General features: G+C 37.8%; 1 protein-coding gene across 1 annotated transcript in view; it reads left to right on the top strand.

Annotated features, from left to right (window-relative positions):
• ABCA13 (ATP binding cassette subfamily A member 13) overlaps positions 1-17,183 on the top strand; it is a 300,907-nt gene that overhangs the window by 65,540 nt on the left and 218,184 nt on the right. Inside the window, exons 11-18 of the mRNA XM_065398392.1 lie at positions 1,361-1,476; positions 4,353-4,447; positions 4,699-4,875; positions 5,282-5,487; positions 7,001-7,140; positions 8,847-8,961; positions 9,843-9,992; positions 10,926-15,689. Coding sequence (XP_065254464.1) covers positions 1,361-1,476; positions 4,353-4,447; positions 4,699-4,875; positions 5,282-5,487; positions 7,001-7,140; positions 8,847-8,961; positions 9,843-9,992; positions 10,926-15,689 — 5,763 coding nt within the window. The remainder of the gene's footprint in view (positions 1-1,360; positions 1,477-4,352; positions 4,448-4,698; positions 4,876-5,281; positions 5,488-7,000; positions 7,141-8,846; positions 8,962-9,842; positions 9,993-10,925; positions 15,690-17,183) is intronic.

Genomic DNA, 17,183 nt, shown 5'->3' with positions numbered 1-17,183 from the left:
ACAGATGCTTTAGGAACCTGGTTTCCCCATCTGTAAAATGGGAGCAATACTGCTTTCCGCAGGCAAAATTTAAAAAGATACTATACAGGAGTTAATGTGTCTGCAGCCATAGAAAGGTAGGTAAATAAGTAGTGGTACCCAGATTTTATGGATTGGGGAAACTGAGGCTCAGAAGGCTAAATTGGCCTGAGGGGCACTATGGTATTTAGATAAAGCACAAGATGAGGAATGAAGAGAGAGATATTGTAGTTCTGCATCTGACATTGTTGGTGTGTGAACATGGCTAACTTAAATCTGCACCACACTTTCCCTTCTTATAAATTGGAGATACTGATATTTACCTACTTCATCACTAAATTGTTTGAGTGGCATATAAAGCCATTTGATAGAACTGGGGATAGAACTTGGAAGGTACCAACCATACGTTCTGTCCCATAATCCCCTTTGGGGAGCTGCCACCACTGCCTCTTGAAGATCCTCATGTGCAAAAGTGTTTCATTTAAAATATCATGAACACCCATGTAGTAAAATATATCTTGTGGAAAATGTCATCCCCTGAATGTTCTAAAAGGGAGGAAGGATGGCTTTGGGATTAAACCTGCTGTAATGGTAACACCTCTACTCTTTAATAAATGTGAAAAGTAATTTAAACCCATATGACACATCTGTTAATACATCCCAGAATTATATTTGTGTTTTTTGCAACTGCAGCAGATTGTTGGCTCATATAAAATTTGTGATCCACTATAATCCCCAGATCTTTTTCATCAGTACTTCTGCTCCATTTTGTTGTTCATCAGTACTCCATTTTGTTGTTGTGCATTTGATTTCCTTTCTAAGTGTAGTACTTTACCCTTGTCTTTATTGAATTTCATCTGATTGATCTCAGACCAAGTCTCCAATGTGTCAAGCTTTTTTGAATTCTAATCCTATCTTCCACAGTACTTGCAACCCCTCCCATTTTAGGGTCACCTGAAAATTTTATTAGCTTACTCTCCATCCTATTATCCAAGTCATTAATGAAAATACTGAATAGTGCCTGACCCAGGCCAGAGCCCTGCTGGGCTTCCCAAGGTAAGTCCTCCAAGTTTGACAGTGAACCACTGACAGTTACTCTTTGAGTACTGTCTTTCAAATAGCTGTGCACCCACCTTATTGTTTCATTTAGACCACATTTCCCTAGATTTTTATGGAACTGTGTCCAAAGCCTTACTAAAATCAAGATGTATCATATCTGCAAACACCATACATGATATGAAGATGAATACACTACAAAAATAAAGTCATTCTGCAGTACTGCATCCTTCTTGGTGTCATGTTGAACTTTCCATTCTATTTTTATCTTTCTTTTTGCCTACAGAACCCTGTATCTGGAGAAACTGCAGAAGTTGCCTCAATGGCCTGTTATGAAGAGACTGCTTCTCGTAGATGGAGCTATAAGGAATGTAATAATCCACAATTTATATTTCACTAAAGGTAAATCTGCACTGTAGTTACTTTTCATCAGCTTTCAAATGGCGGCCCTGGCATTTATCAATAGCATTCCACATCTAGCAAAGCATTCAGACTGTGTAATACATTCCACGCTAATATATTTCCAGTGTCTCTAGAGCTTTTCAAACTTCATTCCTCTTAATGATAAAGCACAGTATGTATGTATATGTATACACACACATTTTCATTCTACAAGTTTAGCAAACAAGTAACGGTATAGCTCTATCAGTAGTCTGCTTTCATCCTGATGAACACATGCCTATGTAGTACTATATGTTCTGTTTTTCAAGGATTGAATTCATGAAGATGTGAATAATTGTAATTTTATAAAATATGTTCTGTCTCCTACAAAGGTAGATCTGAACAAGATCTCCAGATCTGAACAACCCTGTACTTGATCGTAATTTTGTGTTTTGATCTGGATCCTGGTCCAAGGTCTGTGGCTGGGTCTCTGCCTGTGTAGCTGTACCAAAACCTTGGATATGAACACATATGGGGAGTTTAGATCTGGATTCAGCTCTGATCTTTGTGGCTCAGGCCCATCCCTATTGTTTTATAAGTCTTTTCCCTGTCAGTGGGCTATATCTGATAACTGTTTCATGTTCTCCCACGTGCGAACATTTCAAATTTAGAGTATTTCTTTTATGATTGTAAATAGCTATATCGGATTTTTTGGTATTTTCAGATGACTCTACATTAGTCAGTTTTAAGTGCTACATTAATTAATCAACTTTCAGTGTCTTTGAAGTGCAGTTCTACTCTGAAAAATGACTGTAAAATATGTATAATTATATTGTCTCAATGACTTCCAAATCACATATGCTCAGTTTACATATAAAAGTGTTTGCAAAATCAAGCAAGGCTCCCAGAGTCAAGAGTTTCCTTCTTGTGCACTATTATCAGATATAAAGGTTTTACAGGTCACATTATGCCCTCAGTGATAATAGTGGCTATTTCTTCAAATTATAGCGTCAGTGATATCTCTATTACTGTTACCATTACTGGGTTTGTAGCTGATGGGCCTGTAATTGAAATTCAGTACACTGCTCTCTTGCTCATGCACAAGAAAAAAGTATAATCCAAGTCAGCTTAGCTCGGTTGGCTCTGTGGGGGGAAAAAAGCAGTGAAAATGTATTTTAGCCACTAAAGACAGGCAACGTGACTCTGAGCACACAACAGGGAGCAGACCTGGCGAGGAAAAAAATGCTTTCTTTACATAATCACTTTTCAAAGTAGAAGCACAATTTTAAGACACAAAATTTAATTCAGAATCAGGCACTTTATATTTCTAAATTCAGTTACACCACTATCAATCAGGATAACTCCACTGAAGTCAGTGGAGGGAAACCGGTGTAAAACGGATGTATTGTAAGTAATATCAGGATTAGGGCCATAAACTAATTTAAAACAATTGCTAATTGGCTATTGCAAGCTGTGAATATAAATTCTTTAGGACAGGAACAGTCTTTTTTTGTTCTGTATTGTACACCCAGCACAATAGGGTTCTTGTCCTGGGTTATGAGTTCAATCCTTGAGGGGACCATTTAGGGATCTGGGGCAAAAATCTGTCTGGAGATTGGTCCTGCTTTGAGCAGGGGGTTGGACTAGATGACCTCCTGAGTTCCCTTCCAACCCTGATATTCTATGTCTATGTCATAGTTGACTCAGGTTCGTAGGCGCTATGATAATAAAAACAACTGATAGTTGTAGTAATAGTCCTGACTGACTTGTGAACCCCAAGCCTCCAAGAAATTCAGGGTCATGCCTGTAGTCTTTTTTTTTTTTCAGGTGCATTAATTTGAAATATTTTAGGCCAGATCCCGATGTAAATTGGTGTAGCTGCACTGATATTGATAGAGCTATGTTGTTTATACCATTTGAGGATTTGGAGAATTAACTTCTCTAAGGTGCAGGAAAGGCTGTCGCTTCTTTGAGAAGAACACATGGTAAGGGCACAGCTCTAAGAGGTGCTTAGGGAACTAATATTTCATGAAAGCTTGGTGGCTAAATGCCCATCAGTAATGCATCTTCCCCTGTACGCAATATTCATAATCAAAGAAGTTGTCAGACAGTCCAATGCTCCTCTTGCACCAGTATAAATCACCGGGAACTCTATTTAAGTCAGTGGAGCTGTACCAATGTAACTTGTGTCAGAGAAGAGAACTGCAGGGAATGGAATCTGAATGCAACTGCTTTTTGTGGCCTACTGCACTGTGTAATATGGACATTCAGGTCCCAGTTTTTGGCTGTATTGGGGTCACTTTGTAAAGCTCCAGTAGTATAAAGAGGTCTGGAAGCCAGAGCAGCTGGCCCCAGGAGGATCACTGAATGTTGGAGGACCCTTGGGTAGTACAGATCCAGTGTTGCAACTAGCATAGAGGCTTGGGAGCTTCGCCACCCTAGCAGGCATTGCACAATGTCTCCGAGAGCTCCAGGAGAGCATGTCTACCATGCCATAGAGGTGCTGGGTATGTGTTCCAGCCACACATAGGCAGCAGTGCTGGCTGGATTTAAGACACACAGGAAGCAGAGCCTTGGACTCATTCCCTCCCAAAATGCTTGGTGTGGATGCTAACCAAGAGTCCTTTCTTTCTGTGAGTGCAAAGAGTGCAGTTGTATACACCTTCTGCAAAGGCTTCTTGTGCTTTCCCTATCAATACACATAACTGGGCCCTACATAGGGGTATTATACTTACATTATTACATTAATAGGGGTATTACAATTTCATTATGCCATGTTTCATTCATATTCCAGAAGGTAGGTTTGTCTCTTTTATAGCACATCCAAGAACTGCACATTCTGAGTCACAGGGATAAATATTTCCTTTTCCTGAAAAAAATGTATACATGTCTTACAGAAATTGTACATAATCTGGAAAAAATGAAACCCTTTATTAAAAGAGATGGGCTCATGCATCTAGACATTGAAACACTCTTTTTGGAGTTAAAACAGGTAAGACATTACTTATTCATAGTCTTTAAACAATGTGCATACAATCCACAGGTTAAAAATGGTTCCTTTTTGTTCCTGGTATAGATCGTGCTTGCTAAAATAAGTAGTTCACCATTCTGTTTGTTGGCCTTAGTTTAGTTTTGTTTTTATTTTAGATGTTATAGTCATGGAGTGGTATGGCTAGGGTTGAATTAAATCAACCTCGTTACACTTATTTCATTTTCACAGGACTTGTGTTAATTGCATTTTAGATCTTGATGAGTAACATGTCCTGTACATGCCAGGATCTGCTCACCATGTTTGAGAAGGCTGTTCAGCTTCCACAGGACTTAAAAGTCAGAGACATTTTAGCAGGGTTCCTGTGCCACCACAACTATCCAAATGAGACTTTCAAATTAAGCAACCAAATCCAGTCAGTAAAGGAGTCTGTAAGTATTTATGAATATCTTTTTCTTCTTTTTTTAATTTAAGACCTGAAGTGCATCCTCGGTTTACTTGGTTTTATACTGTCAGAATGGCTTGGAGTAGGAAAGTACTTTCAATAAATTAAACTATTTATAATATTATTGTGGTAATACGCATACAACCCCTGTGTGTATCTTGTGTGCCTGGGACAATTTGGATGAGCCACCTTGCCAGGACATCCAGAAGGAGAACAGACTGAGGACCTGATTCTCATCTCTCAATCTCACCTACACCTATATAAACTGGGAATAGTTCTACTGAAGTCAATGAAGATACATTAGTGTACGAGACAGGGCCCAAGTCTCAAAAAAGCATCTTCCCCTTTAATAGCTTACTGGTTACAAACTATTGCTTTCTTTATTTTCAAAGGTCCTACTTTTGCAGAAAGTACTTCGTGGAGAACAGAGCCTGCCAGATTCAATAATGGAAGAATATTTGGGATGGCAAGAAATAGAACAGCAGCTCACTGAAAATAGTGCTGCTTACTGTAAAATTAATCAGTTGCTGAGCACAAAGACTCTATCTGGGGAGGATGTCTACTTCCGCTCTTGTCAGGAGCAGCTACTCCACTCATTGTAATCACTCATACTTTTTTTTTTTTATATACAAAGGGCCTGATTGTATTCTCTCTCCCATTAATCTAAATTGGGGAGAAACTCCGTTGACCTCAGTGGAGTTACACCAATGTGGAATCAGTGTAAATGAGATCAGAATCCAGCCCTGTATCAAGAAAACTTGCTTAAATATGAAGTGATTTTATATTTCCTCTCAAAAGTTAAATCTAGGCCTAACATTGTTAAAATACAGTTACATGTATACTACATGGTGTCAAGTATCAGAGGGGTAGCCGTGTTAGTTTGAATCTGTAAAAAGTAACAGAGGGTCCTGTGGCACCTTTAAGACTAACAGAAGTATTGGGAGCATAAGCTTTCGTGGGTAAGAACCTCACTTCTTCAGATGCAAGTAATGGAAATCCCTTTCCAATGGGGATTTCCATTACTTGCATCTGAAGAAGTGAGGTTCTTACCCACGAAAGCTTATGCTCCCAATACTTCTGTTAGTCTTAAAGGTGCCACAGGACCCTCTGTTACTTAATGTATACTACATGGATACTGAGAGGTATTTTCTTAGAGCATAGTCCTACAAATACTTAAGAATGTAACATCCCATCCATTGATGGGATTACACTTGTGCATGAAGATACTGCTGTGCATAAGTATTTGCAGCATCAAACTGTTCTATAGAGAAGCTTGGTTTATTTTTTAAGTCTCCATTAGGCCCAAACCTAATTCCATTGACGTCACTGCCAGAAAGCCCATTGATTTAAATGGCAGCAGGAACAAGCCCATTGTTTGTACTAGCCTTTAGATATTAGATAATTTATTACTGTCTCATTTTTGTCCTTTTCCATTTGTCAGAAAATTGATTTTTCTCCCCCTACATGTTTCTAAATGAATTAGAAATTGACTGGGGTGTTTTGTTTGCTTCTCTCATTTGAGCACCAGCCTCACAGATAATTACAGCATGACCCTGGCAATAGAGCGTAACAAAGAGAGAGAGAGGACCCATATGCCACCTCAGTTGGCTCTACAAAGTGCTGTTTTTATGCAGGACACACAGGGATGTTGGCTATAGTTTCTCTTTTTTTAATGACAAAGTGGTGGATGATTAATACAAAGTAGATATTTATAATCAGGAAGATGCACTTCCCTCCCAGATTGGAACAGTTTTAGACTGCCACGTTTTGAGATAAACTAGTTGTTAGTATTTCTTGAATTCATTGTGCTTTTTCCATCCGATCAACAACTTGTGTGGCACTAAGGACCAGCCTCCCAGTTCTGCTCACACGGACATCAATGGGAGTTTTGCCCTTGATGCCAGTGGGAGCAGGAGCTGGTCATGAGCTCTGCTTGCCTGACTCCTGTCATAGTTGCTCTGAAGTCAGTAGGACAGCTAGTACAAGTAAAACAGCAGGATTTAGCTCTAACCGTACAGCAGAACCATGTGTGCTGATCCCAGTGATTTTACTTCAGAAAATCAACATTCTGATCATGGTATATCTGCCTTCTGGGTCCTTGATCATTTCAGGGTTATTCATACACTTGAAGAAATATGGTTTGCTTTTGAGGAAGACCCGTATTGGAAGGACTTAACTACATTTGTTAGGAGAACATGTGAGATAGCTCAATATGTGAACAAGGAAGAAGGTTTCACCAGAGGTCACTCAAGTAAGTAAAAACTAGTTATTGCCACAACAAATTCTTTGCTTCTAATGGTTCTGTATGCTTCTCACAGTACAGTATTCCAAAAAGAAACGGGCAGTTTCATTACGGGTACATTTCTATTTTCAAGAAAGCTGTCACTCTTATGATTAAAGCAGTGGTTAAACTGCTAGCTGAGGAAAAACCCAGAACATACAGGATCTGATTCTGCACTCTCTTACCTCAGTGTAGATCAGGGGTGATTTAAAGCTGTGTGGGAATCTTTCAACAAAACAGTTTTTTGTCGTAATATACTGATTCGGCGATACCTTCAGGAAGGTTTCTCAATACCTGAATGGAATTTCTGGTCAGAGGGAGACTGAGATCTCAGAATAGCCAGTAGCCCAGGGCACTCACCTGGGATGGGTGAGACCCAGGTTCCAAGTTCCTGTTCTGAAGCAGGTAGGACTTGAACTTGGGTCTCCTTCCCACATCCAACTTGATCAGTTGGCTCTTGGCAGTTCTGGGGTGGGAGTGCTTCCCTTGTTTGTCATAATTATTTTTTTTCCCAGTAGGTCTTGGTTTTGTCTTGGTGTGGAGCAGAAAAGCATTTTGAAATTTTTGAAAATTTTTGTTGGGCAGGAAATCTCTTTCTGAGTCTGACCCATCCTGTGAATGCTTTAGTTACTATTTTCAGTAAAGCAGTTAGATCTGCAGCATTTCCAGGGTTGGATTTTGAAAGTGCTCAGGATAGTGCCAAGCACTCTAATATCAGGCACCTGCTTCCTTCAGTTCCCCCACCCCATTGTTCCTTCACCTCAATTCACCATCCATGTTGGCACACATTTTGAAAGACACTGTTTGCTCAGCCCATTGACACATTTTCAAAATAGTTCTCAATCAGTGTCTCTCAATTGAACTGCAAAGCTCTAACAAAAACAGAGGTTAGAAATAAGCACTGAATACCCTGCCGCTAAACAGGCTGTTGAGAGAATTTGACCCCAAAATAAGTATTAAATGATTGGATTTTTAAAAAAAATCCTCCTTATGATATGAACTGGCAGTGGTTAAACTGCTAGCTGAGGAAAAACCCACAAAGCAAGATAATTGATTGCATGGAATTCAGAGTTGTGGAAGCTGTGGTGCACTACAGGATAACCAGGGCATGCTTGTGAATTTCATGATGGTATTTTTTTTTAAAGTGCTAAGAAATGAAAGGTTACTGCTGTGCTGAATTCCTTTCCCCTGGCTGGTGGGAGACATTCAAGACATATTTCTATAAAAAAAATCAATCTTCATTTTACAGTAGCTTTGCACTTGGTATTTAATTCAAAATATATCTTCATTTCTTTCTGTGATGGCTATCACTGGTATGTTTTATGCAGGTCTGATATTTATTGACTCTCTATCGCAGTCCTTTAAACCATTCAATACTGCTTGGTATCAAATTGCCCTTATTAAAAGTTTCATATTTTTTCTTCTTTAAAGAATGTAATTTCTGGATTTCTGTAGGAGTATCACAGAATGTAGCTGTAATCCTCTTCTCTTCTGATCTAACTGCTGAACTCAGTGAGAATCTTTTCAATTACTTCAGTGGGATTTGGATAGGGCCCCTATTGAACAGAGTTCACTTTGCTTCTCTCTGTTCCATGACAGCCTGCATCTAGTCGTATATTGCCAAGACAATGCATGATACATCTCATTTTAAATTATAAAATGTATTTTCTCTGCAGATGATACTGAAGCATCTCTTTGTTCTGGACAAAAGCTCAATCTGAAGGCCATCATTGATAGTTACATAGCATTTCTGCAAAACTTAACGAATTCCCCATTCATTTCATGGTCTAGGTAAGTTAAACTAATTCAATTTCAATGCTTCCCTCAACTGTTTTCCAGAACAGCATGTTGGGTTTTTTCCCCTGTATTTTAGATATTTTGTAATGTTAAATTAGATTATTTTTCTCATCTTAAGGAGATGGTTAGCATTTCTACATGTGACCAGTAAGAAATACTATCCTATGTAGGATCACAGAAGGTTATATATTTGTGGCCCTTATTCAAAAGCTTTAATAGAACAGCTCTCTGCAGCCTGCGTATTACCACAGGTAACCAGTGTAATAGGCTCTTGGAAGACTCTAATGTACTATTATATTGGAGTCTCTCTCCCCTCCCCCCCCCCCATCGCCCTCCACTAAGTTGCTTGCATTATTGTCAGGGCTATAATGTCTACTTGAACAATACAGTAGAATCCATTTAATCAACACTGTTACATAGCATTTCCATCAGGGAGCTGATTCAGGGCAGCCAGTGCATTTCTGTGATTCTAAATACATTAATGGCACACTTAATTGTGAAAAGTAAATTTTAAATGACCTGCCTGGTGGTGTCTGTAAACCTCGTCATAGTAATTAAGGGGCATAGATAAGCATTAGCTAAATTATGTTCCACAGTCTGTGAACCTAGTTTCACATTATGCAGTTTTCTTGCTCTGTATGGCTGCTAAATGTTGATTTATTTCTTAATCTGTGGAATAGAAAGAATTAGCATAAGTGCAAAAGAGGATGAGCACTCAGTAGTATGTAAATTCTAGAATTTAAGGCTGCTTCCACGACTGAACCACATTGCTCATCCCATGGCCTGTATTGTACCCTTGGTGGTTAAGGAGGACTCCCTAATGATTTGAATGAGGAGTTTGCTTAAAAGTGATGATACATGGTCTGTTTTGTTAGATGCATAGCAATAGGGCTGAATTCTGCTCCCATTGAAGACAATGAGAGAGTTTTGCCATTGAATTTATTGGGAGCACGATCAGGTCACATAATCAGCCACACAGGAACAAATGCACTTGTCCAGCTGGATAAAAATGTCAGTAAAGCAAGGTGAGAAATGGGGATTGTGGCAGTAAGACAGTACCTAGAAACTGGTGCCTGGTGTGGTGTAGCTACTCTGTTGGTATGGAAACCATATAATTTCTATTGGCTCTGTTCACGGAATTTATAAGTTTCCTGAGTTGGAGCTCCATGTCTTGAGGCCCTCTGATCCCAACATTCCTTGATTGTTGAGTCCAAACCTTAGCTCTTTTAAACCAACCTTGTAAGGAGAACTGGTTTTTATATATATATATATATATATATATATATAGTCAAAACATATTTTCATTGAAAAATGGCTTTGACAAAATGGATGTTTTCCAAGATTTTGTTGAAAAACCTAAAACCAAACATTTATTGGCTTTCAGTTGTTTGCGGGGGGGAGGCAGAGGAGGGAGAAGATTTTTGGCTTTTTGGTTTTTGGCAAAAACCTTGAAAACTTTCACTTTCTTCAAAAAGTGTGGAAAATAAAACACATTTTTCTACCTTTTGTAATTGTAAGGTCCTTGATATCAAGCTAATCAGTCTATAGAGCTTCAAGGCTTTGCTGGCTTCATCAGCAGAATATACAAATTCCTTGAACTGCAGATGTTTGACTCTGCCAACTTTGCCAGTAGAAGTAGGTGCTCTTAACACAGCTACCTAGCCTCAACTGTATTTAGAGGACTTATGTGTCGTGACTTTCTAATCACTGTTTTTTTCATGCTTTTTAAAATAGCATGCGATTGTCAGTTAATGTATTACAATTCTGGTGTTTTTAATTGTTTCACTATTGCGCAAAATGTGCTTTGTCTATATGAAATACACTTTACAAACACAATTTTAAGATGTAAATATAGCTATGTTCTAGTAAATGTATGATCAACCATTACATTAAACTGGTTTGCGATGTAACTTTCCAATAGGTGACTAATTTGAAAAAAATTTCAATTAATGTTACAGGATCTTGACATCTGTCAAAGAGCTTTTGAAGAGGGAAAAGAACATACAGGTTCTTGAAGGGTCGGATTCGGTCTTCATTCTACAACTCACAGAATTCATACAAGAAATGTTGATGCCTGGTTCTTCAGCCTCTTCAAGCCTCCAAGACTTACAGTCCCTAACAGAAATAGCCTTGAATAATGCAATTATGTGGCTTAACAGTTCTGCCAATATGAAGGCAGATGCTACAGATGTTCATATATTTTCTGAACTCAATAATGAACTACTAGAGAATTATCAACTTCTTGCAAGGCTCTGGCAGAGTGAGCAGCTGGAAGTATTTTGGCAAGTAGTAAAAAAGTTCTTGGATCAACGTGACCATAGAACTCCAGTGGAAGCAATAGAGATGCTGCAGATGTTCTTATCTAAAATTATAATATCTTCTCTTCAGGAAAATCAAAAAGTCCTTAATAAAAGTTTGCAATTCTTCCAGAAAATTCTTACAGAATGGCCTGAATTGAGTTTTCTTGACATAGATTATGTAAACAACTTCAGTGAAAAATTCATAAGGAATCTCTATGAGGTTGGAGTGTTGACTCAAGAACATTTCACTACCGCTCTCAGCACCATTCATGCTATGAGAAATGTCTCTTCTGTTCTAGTCTCAAATACAACTTCTGTATCCAAAGTACAAGATGTAGGGGAAATTGTGTCTGATTTCTACCAAAGCATCCCAGAGGTAGGGGACAGTAATGCAGCCTCACTTATTCAAATGCTTTTCTTTGTCTACCAAAACATTGATCAGTTAAGTATCCAGAGTAATAATTCTGTGCTAACATTCTTCCAGAAGATCTCAGAAGACATTTCATCTACTCCAATTCAACATGATTTCCAAAACATGAGTGAGGTTTTTCACTTTCTGTCTGAAGCTATACATCTCCTCCAGGGTCTCACCCAGAAACCTCTCTGTGAAAAGTTAGCAACAGTTTACAACTACGTAGCGCTCCAGGCCCAGTCCCTAGCACAGAAAGGGAAACAAGAGATAGAAGTGGTATACAGTACTCTGGGGAGCCTTAAAACTATATTTACAGACACAGAGCTTCATACAACTGCCTTTCAGTATTTGAAACAACTTTTTGACATCTCTGCAGAAAGCTTGTTAAATAATGAATGTGCTGATTGGTATACGCCTAGCATTCCTTCTGTGAGGCAAACAGGAGATGTTCTTAACTCACTTGTACTCCCATTGGTCAGAGTTCTGTCAAATACATCAAACTTTAAAAGTGAGGTAAATGTGCCTTTTGCCATGCATTGCACTGCTACCTGGCTTCAGATGTGGACAGAGATTTTGGAAGAAATGTCTGAAATACTAAGGTTGGATTTAAATTTTTTCAGTTATCTTCGGAATGGCCTGAACCACCTTTCTGAAGGCCTCGAAAATTTAACCCATGCTGAACTGTGCAATACAACATTTACAATCAATCCTGAAACTATATCAGCAATACATCTACTGAAAATAATAACAGAAGCTTATAACTTAAATGAATGGAAAGACTTTGAGACTCTAAGTGGTCTCATAAGTAAACTTAGCAATGTAATTGATGCTCTCAGCTCAATTAAAAGAGAGAGTTTAGAGGAAGCTTTTCAAACAATGGAAAATGTGACTGTCAAATTGCAGAAATCTCTATTGAAGGTTAACGTTAGCAGGGAGTTTTTGGATTCTTGGTTTGATGTTTTCCTTCCATTGAGTTCTAAAGTGGAATATAGAGATACACATGTAGATTTCATTGGGCATTCACTTTCAGATATTCTAACACTTTCTATGGAAGAATTTGGAACTGTTCTCACTGACCTAAGAGAGACAGCTGGATTCCTTAAAAATATATCCCGAGATCAAGATCTATTGTCTTGTGTGATGATTTTCCAGAATGTTACCAAGTTAGTTTTGGAAGATATTTTGAAGGAGAAAAATGTTTCACAGATAAGTGTTCTGTCTCATCTTAATCCTCTTCTAATCTCGGATAATATAGTGAATGTACTAGAGGGTTGTAATAGATGGATGCATATTATCAGTAGCCTCAATGAGAAATACATCACGTATTCCCACCTTGAGAATGCAAAACGTGTTTTATTTTTGTTGACATCTCTGGGAAGCATTAATGAGACTGATACTAGCTTAAAGAATACCCTGGATATTGTTAACATGACTTTTAACCTCAGAGAACCTCCATGCTTACTAAATGGTTCTGATGCACATTGTGCAGATGTTTATTTCAGCATTCTAGCAAAAATTTTAAAAGTTCTTCCTACGTTTTCTGAAAAAGATGATGGACAGACCCGTGACTTTATCTTTACTCTATTGAATGCGTCAAGGGGCCAAATTCGGTCAATTGTCAAAGACTTAATGAGATTCTCACCATATACATCTGACTCAGAACAGATGTATTTCATTAAATTAATCACTGGAGCCACCAAGAATTCAAGTGAAGTCCCTAATTTGCCTCAGAGTCTTCAGCCTCCTTCAGTAGCACTTTTGAGAGGAATTCAAATTTTTCTGAAGAATATAACTTCTGAAACCCTACAAAACAGCTCATCTCTTCTGGACACTGTAAATCTCCTAAATGCATTTGAAGCTCTTCCACAAGACAAAATTATGAGCTTGCTAAAGAAGTCCTTGCAACATGTGATTAGCTACTTTATGTCAAACTTGCCTCATAATATGCAAAGTTTGCAAAATATAACTCTGCATACATGGATGAAAGCAGCAGACCTCAAGGTGGAACTAGTAAGGAAGGCACTAAACATCTTAAAGTCTCATAACCTTACCAATTTTCCGATACGATCAGGTGATAAAGGATTTCCAAAGCATATGGCAACTTTGGTGAAAAACATTGAGAATGCAGATCTAGAATTCTTAATAGATCAACTCAAACAAGTCAGTAAAAGCCTGCATAATTTCTTTAAAAATGTCAAAACTGTGTACATTGAGAATTCTGTTCTGGACAAGTTGACAGGCTGGGTAGATTCCTTTGAGAACAATTCATATTCTTGGAACTTGACCAACTTATGGCAAATCACTCAATTATTTAAAGAGACTGAGCTTGATGATATATTACAGGTGCTTTACATTCTTCCTGATGGTGTTAGTCTTATACAGCGATTGGCTCACAAAAACATCACTGATGCCCTAATTGAAGTGTACACTTTCACATCAACTCAGGAAGCAAACATGTCAATATGTACCAAGGAAGATTTATCCAATAAAGTAGATAGCCTTCTAGAGTTACTGGAAGTAGTAACTGATATGCCTGAGGAATCTGCAAGGGCTTTGGGTTGTCTGACTGCAGTTATCTGCTGGAACCTCACAACGGCAACACCTCAGAATGACCCAGCTTTAAGGACTTGTAACTTAAATGCACACACAAATTTTTCATCTATTTACAACACGATTGCTGACGTACTTGAGCAGTTCAAGCTGACAACTCCAGGGGGACATGACCTATGTTCTAATGAAGATTATCTGAGGGAGATCACTTACAAAGTGACTTGCTTCTTTCATCAGTTCAAAGAGTGGAACTCCATTCTTCTGAAGCTTTCTGAGATCCACAACATAAATAGTTTGGCTCTGAAACAGCTTCTGGGGTTTTGGAATAAGCTATCAGTATATGTTATGGCTTTTGGAAATAGTAGTACCATCTCAGTCTATTGCTCTTCCACACCGAAGAGACAAGCTGCTTTACAGCTCATAGAAACACTAAACCACATGACATCAACAGAGATGGCAATGGCCAAAGCTATTTTTGAACAGTTAGCAGATCCGTATCATGCCCTAAAATTGGATAGAAGCACAGGAATGTCTGTTCCAAAGGCTCTTCTTACTCATTTAAAAAGTATGGCCAATGAAATTTCCGGAGTGCTGGATAATGAAGATGTCTTATCTTTTCTTTCTGCAGTCCAGCCTTTGCTGACACTGTCTCCTGTTGGAAACCAAACTTACATGGTGCTTATGGCATTATCAGCTTTGAGTAGAAACAGTAGTTTGATTGGTAACTTTGAGGCCCTTTGGCTTGATACAGAGAGAGGCATACAAGATTTATTAGTCAATTTTAGTGTTCCAAACTTACTTTCTGTGATAGACAAAGAAGTTCAATTACTAAGTGCAGCAGCCAGAAAAAATTCTTCATTGGCACTTGCTAGTTTATTAAAGCAGTTTAATTCATCATCTTTAGAAACTCTACTAAGAAGCTTTGAGGACTTTCAAGAAGTTGCAAGAGACTGGCTACACGAGTACACTAATAAAAATTTCTCTAGAATAATAAATGCACTAGTTGTCCTTATGGCCAATGAAAAGTCGTCTGATGACATAGTACTGATTATCAAAGGTATCATTGAATTTTTGGAGCTCTTCACAAATGGCTCTAAAGAAGATCACATTGATATATCATTTGTTGCTGATCTTCTTAGTGGGGAAAAGCTGAATAATGTTCATGTTGCTCACATGATTTTACAGAACAGTCTGCTTAACATGCTCTCTGACCTCACTACTAAAGAAGAGGTACTGGACTTAAATGATACAGACCTTCAGCTAATGGACTTCATTGATTTGTTTTTTGATGATGCACAATATGAAAATTATGGAAAAGAGATTGCCTCATTCCAAAGCAGGACAATGGAGATGATAAAAGAGTTTTTACAGATAATCTTTTCATCTTCTGGAGGACATTATAGCAACAAAATGTTTGTCTTATTAAAAAACTTACATAAGGATATAATTGCAGAAATGAGGTGAGTGTGTGTATGTCTATTAACTTTGTGTCCAAATACATTAGAGACAGGGCTACTGTATATTAGTAACAATTTGGTTATACATTTTATTGTAATTCTACTTTAGAACTGAACCTGCGAGTAAACCCGCATCTGGAAGCAAAACTATATTTAATGTATCAGGGCTATTATTTTATTTATCTAAATTTCTGCAACAGTTTTGGATTTTAGGATACACAATTTGGAAAGAATGATAGTGCAAAACATTTCAAGGCACTGTTTTGTATCTTGTAAAAATGGTATTGCTCTGAAAAAAGGGACTGATTTTTAAATGGTATGGGGTTGCTGCGCCAAATATGGAAATACTTGAAACTAAACTCCATTGCCTTCGAGGTGCCCAAACATAGAACATGCCTCCTAAATTCTCTACTTGAAATGGTTTCAGTTTAAAATTCAAATTGAGTATAAAAGTAATTCATTAAAAAATTAACTGTTCCTATACCCATGCCAAGAGTCTTGAGTTGCGAACTTTTATGGAATTTTGTGCAAAATAATTGAATCACTGAAGTTTTGAGGAATTATTTTTGTACAAATTAAATTAATCCCGAAGCAGCTATCAATGCACTATTAAAACTGGAAAATCGAGCACACAGGTAATAAAAGTAGAGGCAACACTTAAATCCATTTCACATCCTCTGTATTTCATTATGTACACTGTAACATCTAAAACTGAGTAATATAGTAAAGCATGAATTTACCAAAACATAAAAAGGCACAGAAAATTCCATGTGTTCAATATAGCCAAATTAATGTAGAAAAGTTAAACTTTGAATTTCTTGTGTTTGATTTCTCAACCAAACATCTAAAAAATACAACGTGCTTTTGGATTTTTTCCAACTTTAAATGTTTGTTGCACCACTTAAAAAAGTTATTGCACCACTTTTTCCTCAAGTTTGAATTGCTTTTTTCTTCAGTGAATAATCATCCAGATTTATAGTTTCTGGCATCAATAATTCAAGTTGTGATTAAAAATTTAATTTGAAAATGTGGAAAGTGTTTCTTCTCCCCCCCCCCCTTGCATAACACAGAATGTTAAATGGATTCTGCTCTAACATCATAATAGAAGTAAAATACAATGGCCTAAATAACAACTCCTCCAGTTTTATGCTGATGTAACTCTGTTGACTTCAGTTTGTCGGGGTAATCTGGCTGTTGACTGAAATGAAGTTACACTAGTGTCAAACTGGAATAAATCAGTTATGAATGAGGTCTACAATATTTAATCAATATCACAAAGTGGCTAGACAATTTTGGGTAATACTTTATTAATAGTACTTCACCAATTTCTTTCCCCAACCCCTAGCCTCCATGTTCTTCTCCTTATTATCCCAACAGCCTCTACATTTCCTATGCTAATTTATTACATACTGGGCGTAGGGTTTTTCCATTGATGAGATGCCTGTTATGGCATCATCTAAAAGGCCTGATTGGCTAACCAGAATGTCCCTTTGGATG

This window comes from Emys orbicularis, chromosome 2 (assembly GCF_028017835.1).
Source record: "Emys orbicularis isolate rEmyOrb1 chromosome 2, rEmyOrb1.hap1, whole genome shotgun sequence".
NCBI classification, from domain to species: Eukaryota; Metazoa; Chordata; order Testudines; family Emydidae; genus Emys; species Emys orbicularis.
This window is presented reverse-complemented; position numbering and strand designations above follow the sequence as displayed.